The 16519-nt window shown below is 39.0% G+C and overlaps 2 protein-coding genes across 2 annotated transcripts; one reads left to right on the top strand and one right to left on the bottom strand.

The window, feature by feature from the left end:
• Window positions 1-76: 76 nt before the first annotated feature.
• Window positions 77-14000, bottom strand: LOC147315921 (uncharacterized). Its single transcript, XM_086258923.1, has 20 exons — window positions 13074-14000; window positions 12788-12995; window positions 12376-12542; window positions 11094-11224; window positions 10743-10909; window positions 9604-9689; window positions 9161-9241; window positions 8791-8905; window positions 6872-7047; window positions 6316-6537; window positions 5654-5856; window positions 5004-5111; window positions 4600-4737; window positions 4139-4388; window positions 3804-4005; window positions 2565-2799; window positions 2162-2286; window positions 1663-1814; window positions 880-1102; window positions 77-287 (listed from the first exon to the last, which is right to left on the bottom strand). Exons 1-20 carry the CDS (start codon window positions 13230-13232, stop codon window positions 148-150), a joined length of 3288 nt encoding a protein of 1095 aa, XP_086115049.1. The 5' UTR covers window positions 13233-14000; the 3' UTR covers window positions 77-147.
• c1d (C1D nuclear receptor corepressor) lies at window positions 13404-15820 on the top strand. The gene is made up of 5 exons (XM_086258922.1): window positions 13404-13768; window positions 14021-14150; window positions 15218-15284; window positions 15447-15502; window positions 15591-15820. The coding sequence occupies exons 2-5, from the start codon at window positions 14025-14027 to the stop codon at window positions 15780-15782; spliced, it is 441 nt and encodes a 146-aa protein (XP_086115048.1). The 5' UTR covers window positions 13404-13768; window positions 14021-14024; the 3' UTR covers window positions 15783-15820.
• Window positions 15821-16519: the final 699 nt, after the last annotated feature.

Raw genomic sequence — 16519 nt, 5'->3', positions numbered from 1 at the left:
CAATTACACTTTGAAATTAAATATGGGGGGCCATTTAAAAGGCTAGCTGGTGAATACCCTACCATATGCAGCAGCCAGGGAGAAGAGACTAGAATTAAACTCAAGACTCCGAATTTATTACATCAACACAGCAAACAATCAAAAACATCATATCCAGCACTTGAACTTGAAGAAGTTCTGCAGATCCTCATCATCCTCTTGTCTGTTGTGGATCCCCGCGTAGACGGTCTTTAGCAGCTTGGTCTTAGACTTTCCATCCAAAATGTGAATGTAATTCTCTATGCAACCTGCAAACACAACCACAGATTTGCATAACAAAATTAGTTCACTCACACTGACAAAAATATTGTAGCATGTCATATTGTCTGGGTGTGTCTGACAAAATATTAAATATCTTTATATAACTACATTATATCCTGACTTGCCCTGTGGCCACAGTTTATTTGACAGCAGTCACCATATATGTATTACTATTTAGTATGCAATATGCCATCTATCTGTCAATCACACCAGCTGAATGTGATACATCTCTATAAATAACACGACATGGCATGTCACATGGGTCTGGCGGCATGATTTCAGTACAACACATTTGGTAAATATAGTCCAGCTGCCTATAAAGAAAATCATGGTAAACCAGTATTTTTTTTACACCTAAAAATGTATCTGTAGCTGGCAATCTTAATAAGCAACACTCACACTTTATAGGTAGATGCTCCCCATGTCCATTCAAAATCATTAAAAAGTTATTTAACTAGACATTTTGTTTAAACTCTAAAGGTTTCTGTAAATAACTTTTTACTGTTCAAGTCTGACTTTTTCCAAAGCTAATACCACGTGTTTATAGTATTTATAATAATAATAATAAAAAGTAATCACTTAGGCCCATGACTTTGCCATAAGCTATGAGGCTGGGGCCAAGCTGTGGGTGGTCGTACTGCTCCTCAGACATCAGCATGCGCACAATCTCTCCTGTGATGAAGGCATCCTCGAAGTTTTGCTCAGCCACAGGCTTCAAAGGGAATTTGCAGTATACATCCAAAGCAGCCTGAGGGTCGGATGGCTCCAGCAGCTGCGCAAGCTCGATGTAGGCATCATGGATCTAAACAGTCAGTTCATTAATCATATTTGATCTGCACTGCATTAAACCAGATAAACACCAAGAGCATGAGACTCTTTGAAAATATATAAACTACAACTTTTAGAGGTTTTCTAAATATCGAAGACATGTAATGGGAAATCTTTTTCCTAAATGTTCTTGAATGACTATATTCACTGTACATGAGATGTATGAAAGTATTTACTCAGAAATCTCAGCTAAATTTGAATCAAATGATCAAATAATGACATTTTATTAGTTCTATATGAATCTCTCCCTCATATTTTGAATGTCTTGAATTATACTGCACATTTTCTTCAGACATAATTGAGATCTTTTTTTCAGGCAAAGATTTATGAACAAAGGGTAACCGCTTTCAAGTCTTGAGCACGAGACTTTAAAATCTGAATATATATAGTTTAATTTTCTAGTCCAACAGCAGAACATGTGGCTATTCCACAGAGTTGGTGGGAGAAAGAACATGTTAATAAAATCCTTACTTAATGTGACTATTGTGAAACTTTGGGAAACGCTTTAAAATGCAAATATAAAAGATAACTGACCTCTGGTGCCATTGCGATGACCTCTTGGTATAGCTGTTTTGCTTGGTCCTGGGTGTTTGAAGATCGCGAGTAAGCTCGAGCCAGACCCAGTCTTGCTGCATGAGATCTGCGGTTCATCAGACTGGACTCATGGATTTTGTCTGTCACAGCAACTGAACAGAGATTGTTTTGAATCCCACATTGTACCCATTTAATGTTCTTGGAAACCAAAATCCTTAAGTAAAGAAAATTTGTATATTTATGACAGTGGTGCTAAACAACTAATGTCAAATCATCTGCATTTCAAGTAATCAATACCACTGTTTTGCATGTTATACCTTCAGTTAAACAGCATTATATTTGAACTTCTTAAACAGAAAAATGTATAAGCCCTCTTTTATCATCAAGATTTAGATTTTCTCTGTGTAGTTTTTTTTTTTTATTGTAGCTTGCAAAACCTGTTCACACCTCACCAAGAAAGGATTTTCAGTTTCCCAGACTTGCCTCTGTAATGCCTTACCCTCAGCTTTCCTCAAAGTATCAGAGAAACTGTCCTGTTTAGACTTGTTGAGCGGGAGCTGAGGTTTAGTGTTATGACCAGAAAGTTTCACCCTATCTGGCTTGGCAGCTGCTCCAGAACTCCCCCTACAGGAGAAAAAGCATAATACAGGCTCTCTAAAAACTTATTTAATATTCAAGTGAAAAGTCTGTTTTTTTGTTAGTTTGGTTGTTTGTTGTTGTTTTGTCTTTTCATATAGCAGACCCAGAGTCATAAATGGTAAAAGGCTGTTTTTGCTTCATACGTAGGAAGCAAGGCAAAGCTATACAGGCTATAAATCCATAGGAAATCATTCATGCTATGACAATGGGAAAGGGAAAACCATCTAAACCATGTATCTACAAACACCTTTCTCAGTACAAACCTGGCTGCAGGGGTTTTGGCTGGATTCCGGACAGCCTTCCCTCCCCTGGTGGGAGCTGGAGCTGGTGCTTTGGTTACAGCTACTGCTACACACCTAGAACCTCCCCTGCTCTGCTGCACTCCTCTTTTTGCCAATTTGATGTCACAAGTCTCCTTTACACCAGCTGGTTGGGTGATGGACTGCTTGGCAGCTTCCTTAGTTTTAACCTCCACTTTTTCCTGCCACCACTTTTGTTCTGAGCAAACAGGTAATGGTGAGGAAAAGTTAAATTCCAAAAAGGCTACATTAAAAATGTGTTAAAAACACCAGCCTATTGGAAGAAATAACAGAACATTCATTGAAACACAATCATCAGTTTGATAGAAAGTAATAATTCTGGCATGAAATACAAGCACAAGACATGGAATATAAAAGTTACATGACCACCAGAGATGTCAATGAAGTATGTTTGCTAGAGAATATCAGGTCCTTTTCATTCATTATCCTAACATATGCTTTCTTGCATCCCCTCTCCTCCCATAGCATGGAAATTGTTTCCTAAAGACCATCACAGGAGATCTTCCAGTTCCGTAAATGTACCTGAAGGACATGAGGGGCTATGATTACCATTTTGGGGGTTCTATGAAACAGGTTTATGACACTGACCTTTCCATAAATTAAAATATTTAAAACGAATTCTATATGACTAAAATCAACACTGGCAATAATGCCACTAAAATTAAGATACATTAATCAATGAACATATCTTATGAGAAAAAAGACAAGAAATTATAATATTAGAAGTTCTGTGGACATTCATATCATTCAGTGATGCAGCTGTGAACCTTCTTAAGTAACTAACATAACTTGAGACCGACACTATGGAGGCAAGGATTTTTCATTTGGCAGCTTTGATTCTTGCATCTTGGCATTGCTTCCTCTCATCTCTCTCACATCCTTGCTGGGAGCAAGAAATGCAAGTGAAGGAAGTGAGGAGGCACATTAGCATAATGAAAAGGACCCATGGTGTTGCCAGCAGCCTACGGTGGTGACCTTCCTCCCACTTGTAAGGTGGAGGAAGCTGGTTCATCTGGCTGGGGTCAGGCCTACAATTCTGCTTTATTTTTATGTAGTTTTCTACACATTACAGGTAAACCAGCTTTATTTACCTCACAAGTGAAAAGAAGTGCACCACTGCAAGCTGCTGGGAAAACCATCTTCTCTGGAAAAGCTCACTTTAGTTAATGTACAGAGACTCACTGGTCAGCTGTTCAGGTGGCTCTCCAATCTGAGTCTTGAGTTCCAGCTCAATGCTGGCCTGGAGGCTGAGAAAGGCATCACTTATAGCTTCCTTTGACCTTTCTGAATTTGGGTTATTGTCGTACTGAGCCAGCTGTGCCAGACCCAAGAGACAAAGGGCATGGCTGTCACGCGGTGTGGTTACTACTGCAAGGTGGCACGTCTTCATGCACCAGCAGTAAAGAAACCGGAAGAGAAAAAAAGTCTGAATTATGTCACATGAAACACTCTTGGATATTAACAGTCACTCTATGGATTAGGTACCCTGCACTCGTAAAAAAGAAAGCTCAACATACCCTTTCCTGCATGTCAAGAAGTTCCTGACAGGGAGTGATAGAGGTGTGACGTATTAGAGCTGTGAGGGCCTGGCATCTTTTTGCCACCAGAGACTGCCTCTCAATGCCAGTCTTAGCCTGGCATTCACTCTGCTGGGTCAGCCTCTGCAGCAGGGCAAAGTGAGCATCCAGCAGCACCCACTCCAGCTGCCTGCTCACCTCACCACGACGTACACACTGACTCACACTCTGGGCACTCAGCATTGCCACACTGAAGCAGTCCAGCACAGAGACAAGAAGACAGTGTTTTTATGTAGTGGTTAAAACAGCTAAACTGGCTTCTACTCTTAAATGACAGGACTTTTCTTTGGATCGCACATTCACTGCTGAGATGAGTGAGACAGCTCGTTAGAGCCGATATCCACTGCAAACCCCGAATAATAAAACCAGCAAAAAATAAAAACTCCCAAAGTTTTGCATACATATGATAGACCTGTTCAGCACTCATGGCCTTTGTGCATAATGTGCTTCTCTGCTGCAGTTGCCCCAGAGTAAGAAGGCCACGTAGGAACTGTGTGTTGCGGCTGGACAGAGGGTCCGATAGATCCTGCTCCTCCCAGCTGTAAACAAAATCCTAAAATATATGGCAGTACAAGCACGAAGCAGCCATTATAACTCTATAGATGACACAACTTAAAGTGTATCAATGTGCTTCTGTAGATGATAGTGGTCTCTTTCAATCAGTTACCTCTCCTTTCAACAGGCTTAAACAGAACAAGCTGGTATATTATTGTTGCTGTCATGGCCTCACACTCTCCCTCTCTCACTGAATATATCCACCTCCACACACACACACACACACACACACACACACACACACACACACCTCTTGCTGCAGCGCTGGCTGATAAAGTGTAAGAACAAAGCAGCCTCCTTCTCTGCATCCTCAGAGGCTTTCTGTTCCTGCAGTAGCAGACCCAGGCCTGCGAAGAATCTGGAAAAAAGAAAGGCAGCACACATTGAAGAGCTCTGATCTAGTTTTTAGATGTTTAGAATCTAGACCCAGTTTACCCTGTTTAACAGTCTAATCTTAGAAAGGTTATATGATAGAGGGCTTATCATGGAGTGAGAATTTAAGAAGGAGAATAAGGGCTTTTTCAAACCTGCTCTTACACAGCCACAGAAAGGATGCGCATATTTTAACCTCTCTGTATTTTGTTCTTGATTACCAGAAACTCAGTAGCTGAGCAACAGATTGTCAAACTCTTGCTTTTAAGCTGTTACCAGCAGACTAAATAATTGTTAGTATCATTTTTCAGTGGACCTCTGTGAGTTTCAGCATTGATTTTCTGGCTTATATCTAATCTATTTCTATCTATGTCACAGTGACATCACAGTGAGAGCTGCACAGCTTCCTAACTCTGCAATATTTAATCAGCTTCTTTAATCTAGTTTCTTGTTACTATTACAAGTTACTATTAGTATTACAATATTTTTCCTTCTTCTACTACCGTATGTACAATCCTGCAAACTGACCTGAGTGCAGGGTGTAGGGGTCGTAGGGCCAGCCCATTGTGAAAGTGCAGCAGGGCTTCCCTTTCCCTCCCTTGCAGCAGCAGCAGCCTTCCTGCATGGAGGCTGTACTCCCAGCTTTCTGGGCACAGAGACCAGGCATCCAGGTACTTCAGAAGGGCTCGGTGGATATAGCTCTCTTTATCCTGAATAGTTGCACTGATGTCCTGCAACCACCAAGTCCAAGTTTATTGATGATAAGTAACAGTCATAGATGCTTAGACTAAAAACAACCATACAGAACAATATCTATATTTACCATGGTAGTGAATGCAGAACGGAAGTATCTGGAACGATACTGATTTCTATAACTAGCAATGAAAAACATCAAGATCTTCAGCTGAATAAAATTCAGCTCTGTGACGACTTAAGTGTGTTTGAAGAGCCTGTGGAAATGTTAACAGTAATATTCTGAGATGCTGAACTGAATATTGTTTACAAAAGGGTTAGGGTGGTTTTACATTCTAACAGATCACTCATAAGTCAAAGAGAAGTTGTACTGATGTTAGGAAGACGGCGATAGTCTGTCTGTACTGGCCCCTCACTAATCTTTTTCATCACTATCAGATAAAACAGTTTCCTCAAGCAATAGAAGCAGAGGTACTGACAGCATATGACACAATTACCTTGCCAGTTTTCTTAGAAAGCCAGATGTAGAGAGTCTGAACATAGTCTGCTTTGCTGGACTGTCCCTGCTCTTTGAGCAGATGATACTCTTTATCCAGAGCCTGCAGCTGGTTCTCTACTGTGGGTGTTCCAAGGAAACCGTGCAGTTTACACACAGCCAAGATGTCATCCTGATGTGCTGTTGATTTGGCATCACTTAATTCATCTCTCTCTTTGTCAGCCTTTGAGTTGAAACATGCGAGGTTCATTAGCTTTCAACTCAAAAATCAACAAGACAACTGATTTACAATAAACTGGCAAAAAAGTACTATTTTTATATTTTCTGAAAGCTTTGTCACATTTCATAAACTTCCACATGCTTATGAATAATGAAAGTGTGTACTGCAACATCAAAGCAATGTTTCAGCTGTAATTGACCATATATTTTAATTTAAAATTAGCATGTTATTTACTATGCAATTCTGATTAAAATAACCTTCAGTAATTTTTTTCATTGTTTTAATACAACTAATATGCTGCATAGAGAGCTTTTATTTGTGTATAATAGTACCACACCTTCCTCTGTAGGCTGTACATCTCTGTAGCGTAATGGTGCTCCTCCAGCACGAGACCCAGCTGGAAGTGAAGCCTGGCATCTCTGGAGTTAAGTCTGATAGCTGATGCATAGTGGACAGCAGCCTGCTCCAGGCTATGCAGAGGAGACTGGCCATCTTCATGGTGCAACAGGTCTCCTGTGGAAATGGGAAAAATAAAACACTGTTTTGTGGTACACATCTGACAGAGAGACCAGAGGATTTGCATATATATGAGAGAATTTGCATCTATATAGATTATATAGTACTGGCAAACAACATTTTTCATCGCCGCAGGATGACATTACATTTAAGAGTTTTAAAGACCCATTTAAAACCCCCTTCAGTTCTAATGTAAGATCAAACCAAATTTACAATAGACTTCCTATCTACAATTTTACCATAAGTGTGTCTAGTTTAAGTATTTGGTTGAGCTTAAGAACACTGTCTAAATGTGTTTATTAATGTGAGAAGAATAAAATGTTGTTGGCTGTTGTTACCACTAGCAATTTTATTGATCTTACACATATAAACATAGCTTGAAGTATTTAGAGAAACTGATTTAATCAGTACACAGCATGCGTCATGAATATTGGCTTTAGTTTCGAATTTTATTAAGTAATTAAGCCCTTTATAATCCGCTGACTTGAATTTAACTATTTTTGTAATTCTTTGGATTGTATTTGGTGGCATGCTCAAAACGCTGTCAGCAACCAGCAGCAGTGTAAACCTGATGATCGTGTTTTGTTCCAGGAATTATAAAGAATTCAGCACGTATCATGTCACTTAGTAGTACTTAGTAGTAGCAGTAATAAAATTCATATGGAAGTAAATCTTAGTACAGCAATTTTGACTCTCCAATTTAATACATTTCATTCCAACTGTATTGAGTATCAGAAAAATAAAAAAAAAATTGGATAAGGTATTGTGTGCTTTGTGAAGTGAGCTCATTTTGAACAGTTTATTAAAGGACAGTTTCATCCAAGCATGAATACTTCACAGCACAATGCATAATGAAAACTAAACAGACTCTCCCATCTAGCTGCCTTCTCTTTACCGAGTACTGGATGCGCCTTTTGCATGAAATATTGAAAGAGAGTATCTTCCCTTGGCAAGTGCGTCCTTTTTCTGTCCAAGTGCACTGATGTCAAGCTTTTAATTGGTTATATTCCCTGGTACATTACATAATCCAACAAGCAGACCCATTCAGCATTTGCTGTTTTATAACTGATATATGCTACATAGCAGAAAAGTCATTTTAGCTGATGAAATTTTTGAGTCTGACAGAAGCATTGAGCTAATGTTAATGTGCAACAAACAGTGTCTTAAAAATGAAAACGTTTCACCAGGCCACATGAAAAATGAAAGGTCAAAAATCAACACTTTTTACTAACAACCCTCATGACACTCATTCTCATTTTGATACTTTTCAGTCACAAAAAAATTAGCAAGGCAAAGATAGCTGAGAAAACATGAGCACAAACTTGAGTGTGAGTGTCTGGCATGTCAAATAAAAGAGAACGCTTCAGAAGTAGCCACTTAGCAGCCTGTTTTCATGTATTTTTTATTAGCTTTAAGCTGAGCTGTGTTGTCAAGGTAAGGCAAGGAAAAAGTCCCTTTGCTCCAGAGTATTTTTAAATAATCAGTAAATAGCCTGTTTAAAAATAAAGGCAACTACAGACATTCGGCATTAGGGCAGATGGAAATTTGGACAGACTAGTCAGCACTTTATAAAAAGTAACAGGTGAAAAAATGCATTTGGTTTTTTTTTCTGACTTTCTAGTTTGTATTATAATAGCTTTACACTCTTGTCTGACCCACATTTTGTTTTGGATCACCATCTTACAATGCAGCATAATAATTCACAAAGTGTTAAAATGTAGGCGTGAAAGTGCTACATGCCTGGCTTTGGCAGATGTTGCCTGTAGAGTTTCAGGTGCTCCTGGGCCAAAGCACACAACTTGTCAACACTGTCTTCTGCTGCTGTCATTTGTAGTCTTTTCTCCCGGTTACGAATCTGTAGTAGAAAATAGACCAAGCAGGAAAGCTTAAACAGATACAGTAGGAGTAGTGATATGAGCCATATTATAACTTATACTTTTCATTTGATTAAGTGGGTAAACTATAAAGGTCCTCGATTTCCCACATTCACTACAAGATAGAACTATGGCAATAAGTAATTTTAGGTTTTTAGGTTTGCTGTGTATCATCAACATCAGTCAGAATATTAACTAACTGGACACTGAAAGGAATATCCAGTACAGCTTATTACCTCACAGGTGTGTTTGGTCTCTGTCTCCAGACATTTGGCTGATTCAAAGTGCTTCTTATACCAATCTGTCTCTGTTACATCCTAAAAGAAATAGTATCCTGATTATATCACAAATAAAGATTTTATAAAGTGCCTTTACCAGGTTCCATTGATAAAGCTTCGAACTGGACTGACAAGGTGGCTGTGCTGAATATACAGAACTGGGTTTGTCATTCTAGCAATGGTAAAATAACAATTACTGAAATGTAAAAATTATACATGGTTAATAAAAACTACTATTTTATTGACTCGTTCACCATAAACGTGGTCATTATTTTTACTATGGAATTCAAACTTGCGTTTACTCACAGTTAAATGGAGCACTGTCTTGTAAATAAAGGATAAACAGTGTCAAAGTCATCGATTCTGGCAATGGAGGTTACTGCTTAATCTTTTACACTGACCTTTGCATCTAGGTCCCCAGTGGGTTTATGTAAACAGTCCAGAATGTGTGACCCAAGCTCAGACAGTTTCATCGTAGTGTCACACCCTTTGTTTAAAAGGGGAAAAAAGCTCATTAGAGGTGGACCGGGATTAGAGCTGTCAGGTTATTTAACAAATCTGTAGAATTGCTCCCCATGCAACCTCCCCCTAGGCAATGTGTCCAAACTAGCAATTAGTTGACTCGATGAAAGCATGCTCCTGCACTCTCGATATTTTACCTGCATCTTTATTCAAAAATGTCTTTCAGTCCATCTGTCCCTTCGGGTGCAAAAGGCTTGATAGGCTGAGATACTGGGCGGGTGTTTCTGGGTCTTTTTGTTATGGTCGTATCTTTCTAATCGATCTTTGTCTGTGGCTGCTTCTAAACACGTTTTCTTCTACTTCTCTTCATCACAGTTTGCTTCAAAGTTCTGTTAAGGGGCATTTATAAAGCATATTAAGGTTGAAATGTTGTATATAAATAAAACTGCCATTTGCAATTTAAGGACATTTTCCTTCACTGCTATGAGAATGACAGATGATCAGTTATGTATGTCTTTTAAGCCATATTGTGATATTTATCTTGGAAGATGCTATATAAATACAATTTTACTTTATTTGTACTTTTACCTAAATTAAACAATTTAAGAGAAGCCTTGATTATTTAGAAATACACACCTGAGTAAGCAAGCCAGATCTTCTGAACATAAAGGCCTGATATAAAATCCAGCCTTTGTCCCATGACAGTTAGTGGCACAAGGTTTTAGTTAAGTAATAATACCCCCTGTCATTAGAGTAACATGATCGTTGTCTACAGTATTACATCATGTTACATGATAGTATAGCTTGTGTAATCACTTCTGCTAAGAGGTAAGATACCTGTCAACAATGTAGCTGTAAGCATTTTCTATAGGTGTGGAAATAATGAAGTAACTCAAAGAATCCATATTAGGGCAGTGGCTTCATTTGTTATTCATTGATGTGACATTCATTGTACTAGAAGTTCAGGAATCTACTAGCTCTCTTTAAGAACAACACAACCTCCTCCTATCTGAACATCCAGAATAAGAACATCCACTCTTGCCAGTAGCTTTAAACTAATATGTTTGAAATGCTTCACCTCTGTGAAAAAAGAAACACTTGACCAAGGCAGCTGACATCTTCTTGTCAAGGTCCAGTTCAATAACCTTCCAGCCGTCTCCAAGAGGACAGTCACTAAGTGGGTCAACTTTTGACCTTCGGGCAAGCATCTCAATATAAGGCCTTGAGAAGATGCTCTTTGGTTCACTACAATTTAGCAAAATAACAAATGTGTGAAAGGTGATTTGCTAAATATTATACTATTTTTTTATATAAAGGAAACACATCATTCATTTGCAAATTAATATTCAGCATGAACCAAAGGATAAGTAATGGGTGTGACTATTGGCGAATATGTTTTGCAATATGTGTGAGTTGTTTCAAGACTTACCTGTGATTGATAGACAAAGGCCTGTAGAAAGCACTTAGCGATACTGGGCATTCATACTCCAGCTGCTGCTTCACATCAGTGAAAGTCACAGGCACAGGAAGCAGCTCTCGAGTCACCAACACTTTGTACACCTGAAAAGGTGAGAAGGTCATTAGGTATATAAAGCTAACTACTCCCTTACTGACAAAAGGTTACCACAGATAAATGTATGGGTACAAAGCAGATGGATCCACTCATGTGCAGGAGTTATTAGGATGTACTAGCAGAGGATGTACTTCCTGAGGCAGCTGAAGAAATTCAACCTGCCAACACGGACGATGATGCAATTCTACACTGCAATCATCGAGTCCATCCTCACCTCCTCCATCACCGTGTGGTACGCTGGAGCCACTATCAGGGACAAACAGAGACTGCAGCGTGTTGTGCGCTCTGCTGAGAAGGTGATTGGCTGCAGACTCCCATCTCTGCAGGACCTGTACACCTCCAGGACACTGCGGCGTGCAGCTCGGATCTCAGCTGACCCTTCTCACCCTGGACACAGTCTGTTTGACCTGCTACCCTCAGGCAGGAGGCTCCGGTCCATTCGCACCAGAACCTCTCGCCATAAGAACAGTTTCTTCCCCTCTGCTGTTGGTCACATGAACAATAACCGTATGACTGTTCCCACCACTAGCTCATGACCCTACGCTGTGTTCACTGCATGATTCCATGTTTTGGCACTGATCACCACCTGCACAAAAACCAAAGAAAGAAACAAAAAAAGCAACATTTTACAACTTCTTTCTACGTAGCACTTTTAATTCTTATTCTCATGTATATATCTCATGTATATCTCATGCATATATCTTTCTACGTAGCACTTTTAATTCTTATTCTCATGTATATATCTCATGTATATCTCATGCATATATCTTTCTACGTAGCACTTTTAATTCTTATTCTTACTTTTATTTTTTCATGTCTATTTAAGCGCAATTTATGACAGCATGTTTGCACTGAAGCACCGCAGCAATTTCCTAATGTTGTAAACCTGCTCAACATTTGGCAATAAAACCCTTTCTGATTCTGATTCTGATTCTGATTAGGGCTCCAACAGAGACCTTTAAAAAGACTCAAATTCCTAATAAGTTTCATTACACAGAAGCAAAAGCTATGCTAAAAGCTTATGAAGTTTAAAAATTAAGAAAACTATATGTTATCAGGTGGATAATGATGAGTTTCAAAGCATTTCAAAGCTAGGATGCATATATAAAGTTTGACCACTAGCCATGTCTTATTATACCTGTGAAACACTGCCATCTGGTGAACAGACTGAAATCTCCACCACTGTGTCTCCAAAATTCAGAGGGACTGGTTCCGAGCTGCTCACCCCATTTACTGTAACTTTAATGCGTCTGTCAGGCACCTCAGGAAGGAGTGTCACTGAATTACAACAAAAGGGAACAGTATCTGGAGGCAAAAAACCCCAGAAAAGCACATAACAATTTATTTTGTAAACTGAGAAATACTGCAAACCTTTTATGTCTCTGCATTTTTAAATAATATTCACTTACAAAGTAGCATATTTATACATACATTTACATACATGTGTACTGCTGCGGCTGCTTTTGTGTATCAATTGAAATAGAAAACAAAACAAAGAATTATACATTTCACATACAACTTCTTGTTTAACACAGATAGGCTGTACTCACTATTGTATTCAAAAACGTTGGAGCAAAACGCGGGGTGAAGTGAAATATCTCCTTCCAAAGCCAGGTTACTGAGCTCTGCGATCTTTGCTGACAGTTTGGTGATTTCCACACTGTATTTCTTTATGGTGCCATCCTCAGCTACCACCTCGATTCCTACTCTGTTCAACCCATCTTTCAGTGTAATCGTGTTAGACCTATCACCAAAGAGCTGAAATAGACATCACAAGGCTAAATTAGATGCGAAAGAGACTTGAATTGAGAAATAGAAGGCATAAAGCTTGCTCACAATACTATATGAAGCCCCACAATCGCTTGTCATCACGTCCAGTGTCACTTCGTTGACGCTGCTCTCCACAGTCACTTTGTAGTCTGTGACTTCAGGTGTGAACGATGGACGGAGCTTCCCAGCAGAAACACAGAGCTTCTCTAAATCACAGTTATCCATGATGACTCGGGCGTCTTCTTTATAGCTTGCTTGGGTTGAGCTACAACAGTCCCAAAACACAGCACTTAAACTGCTGTCCCATCCCAGCGCGCTCAGTTTTATTTACCACACTGACGCCCCACGTTACCACAGTAACATGACCACTTCTGTTGTATTTAGATATTAAGTTACTACTACATATGAGTATTTTAAATACATTTGGGCATTTAATAGGAATGAAAACAACAGCTGATACTTAAATAAGTTTTTCGTTTAGACCCTTTTTTAAAAAATTGTGCCATAAGTCAATAATAAGGAGCGTCGATTTAGAGAATACACACGGTTACACAAAAACGGATATTGTTATTAAACAAAATATAGAAAACTGCAAATAAAATTGTTATCACGCTGAAAAAATTTTTTAGCTAACGATAACTAGCTGTTCCACTCATCCCAACGGCAGACGGCAGTAGAGGAGCGAAGAGGAAAACGAAGACGACTAGGTCACAGTTTTAACGTCATTTCCTGTCGGCTAAAGCGTGTTGTCTGCTAACAGGGTAAATATGTGATTTTGTTTTGTTAGATTTAATTTACAGTGATCCCGTTTTGCTATTAAATCAGTAATTAGTAACTTACATCTATCCCTTTTGTCACTTTCCTCAGCTTATCTAAACGTTAGTTTGGTTTCCTGTTAGCATTGTATGCTAGCTCTCTCCCTGGACATATTGCTATTGTTTTTCTGTTCTTCTAATGAAAAATAGTCCTATAGGAAAGTTACACGACGTTGTAATTATTCAATTATTTTACAGAAATATGGCCGCAGAGGACTACCCTCACGAGATAGATGAACAGCTCACGGGCTTCGACTCGTCAGTGACTTCAGTTAAAACCATCTTGGAGCAGTTGATGTCGATGCCTAGAAATGACCTGCTGCAAAAGGTAGGCCTAATACTATTATACACATCGGGTACTGTGGTCTTTTTGTTGGCTTAGATTTGTTCTTGTGCGTACCTACTATCTGTATACACTCGTGCACTCACCGGCCACTTTGTTAGAAACACATGGTCAGATACTTGGTAACAGATTATTTAATGTGCCAATAGCTCAATCAATTTAGGAACGTGAACATGGTCAAGAAAAACAACTGAGATGGGGATGAAACATGGTCTTAGTATTTCAGAAAATTGCGGATCTTCTGGGATTTTCCATCACAATCATTTCTATGGTTTACATACAATGGTCTAAAAAAGAGAAAATATCCAGTGATTGTCTGTTCTCTGGGTGAAAATGTCATGTTAATGCCAGATGTTAGAGGAGAATGGCCAGACTGCCACAGGCTCATAAGAAGACAACAGTAAGGGTATGCAGAAGAGCATCTCTGAACACACAACACATTGAACATGGCAGCTGATGGGTGACAGCAACAGAAGACAACAACAGAAGTGCCAGCCTACTTAAGTATTGTTGCTGACCATGTCTTTTCCTTTATGACCTCAGTGTATGCATCGTCTGATAGCTGCTTCCAGCAGTGTAACACTCCATGTCCGTAAATCATCTCAAACTGGTTTCTTGCCATGACTATTAGTTCACTGTACTCAGATGACCTCCATCGTCACCAGATCTCAGTGAAACAGATTGTCTTTGGGATGTGGTGGAACAGGAGATTCACCTCATGGATGTACAGCTGACATAGCGGCACCAGCTGTGTGATGCTATCATATCAATATGGACCAGAACTCTGAGCAATGTTTCCACCTCCCTGTTAAATCTATGCTATGAAGAATTAAGGCACTTCTGGGGGCAAAGGATGTCAAAACCCAATGCTAGGAAGATATACCTAATAAAGTGGCTAGTGTGTTTATATTTATTTTCTTTTATAGAGCAAAATTTTATTCAGTGAAACAATACTGCATTGAATATGTTACAAATACATTTAATGAAAAAAGTGATACTAATCTGTCGTATGCAGGAGGCTATAAATAAAATACAATTTGGTTCATTAACAGTTGGATCCTCTGGATCAAGCCAAGCTGGATCTGATGTCTGCCTACACCCTTAATTCATTATTCTGGAGTGAGTTTTTTCCCTATTTTGTCTAATCTTTATATCTTGTTGAATATAGATAAATTTAGCGAAAGCATACTGAAGAGACAAATACATTACAACTTTTCCATACATGGATGTCATTTTGTGTGGAAAGTGTGGACATGTGGCTTTATTTTTTATCTTACTCAGTGTACTTGGTAACACAAGGGATAAATCCCAGAGAACATGGAATCAAACAGGAATTGGTATGTGCCATCTATCTCTGACTTATTATTTGCTCACATGGATTCATATGTATTGTCTAATTCCTCAGTAACCATCCTGTTGTTTCAGGAGCGAATAAGGACATATATGAACAGAGTGAAAGAGATCACAGAGAAGAAAAAAGCTGCCCGTCTGGATAAGGGAGCTGCTGCACGCTTCGTCCGGAGTGCTCTTTATGATCCTGATGATAAGGATTCTAAAAAAAAAGCAGCAAGCACATCTTCAGAAACTCCTCCATCAAAGCGTTCAAAGCAGAAATGAAATAAAGAAGAAGCTGCAGAGTATGTCAAAGTGCAAAAGATCACGACCTTTAAGGGTGATGAACACTGGGGTAAAACATTTTGGTCATAAGCCACATTTGAAGGCTAAGGTTGTCTGATCAACAATTACACAAGACAGCTAAACAGAACAATCCATCATCAGGATCATAGCTTGGAGTCGTGTAAATTTTCATGGTTGACCCGCAGCAGTCTGCAAATGTGTTTGACAAGCAAAAGACTGTAGTTGCTACGTTTGACACGTCGTCTCAGGGCAGTCTCACATACTTTTGGATCTTGATGCTAACAGCTGCTCTAGGTTTGAAACATGTTGTAATGTTCTTGTAATGTTGCGCTGGTCTAAATCTTTGTATTTTGAAAGTGATTCTAGGAATCAAAGTTTCATTTTTTTTTTTTTTTTTAAACAAATGCAATGTTTTGAACATCATCAAGAAAATGGTTTTGTGAGTATAATGCCTTTAGCATAAAAATATTCACCAAAAATACAGTGTTTAAATTATTTTCTTTTATACAGTTTATTGTCAGCATGGTGCTGAAATGTGTAATAGTGTCGCATTTCAGGAAGCAAGTGCAGGATGTGAGCCTTCTGCTCAGCTGTCTGTTTCCTCTGGTCGATCTGAGAGAGCGTGGTGGTTATATAAATTGACCGTATGATACACTGCTGATCTATCTAAGGCAGTGGTCGGCAATTAATTTTCCTAAAGGGCCACATGAGAAGCT

This window comes from Aulonocara sp. 'chitande type north' Nkhata Bay, linkage group LG13 (assembly GCF_057382095.1).
Source record: "Aulonocara sp. 'chitande type north' Nkhata Bay isolate Kocher_YH1m ecotype deep benthic linkage group LG13, A_spYH_male_GT1.1, whole genome shotgun sequence".
Classification (NCBI taxonomy): domain Eukaryota; kingdom Metazoa; phylum Chordata; class Actinopteri; order Cichliformes; family Cichlidae; genus Aulonocara; species Aulonocara sp. 'chitande type north' Nkhata Bay.
This window is presented reverse-complemented; position numbering and strand designations above follow the sequence as displayed.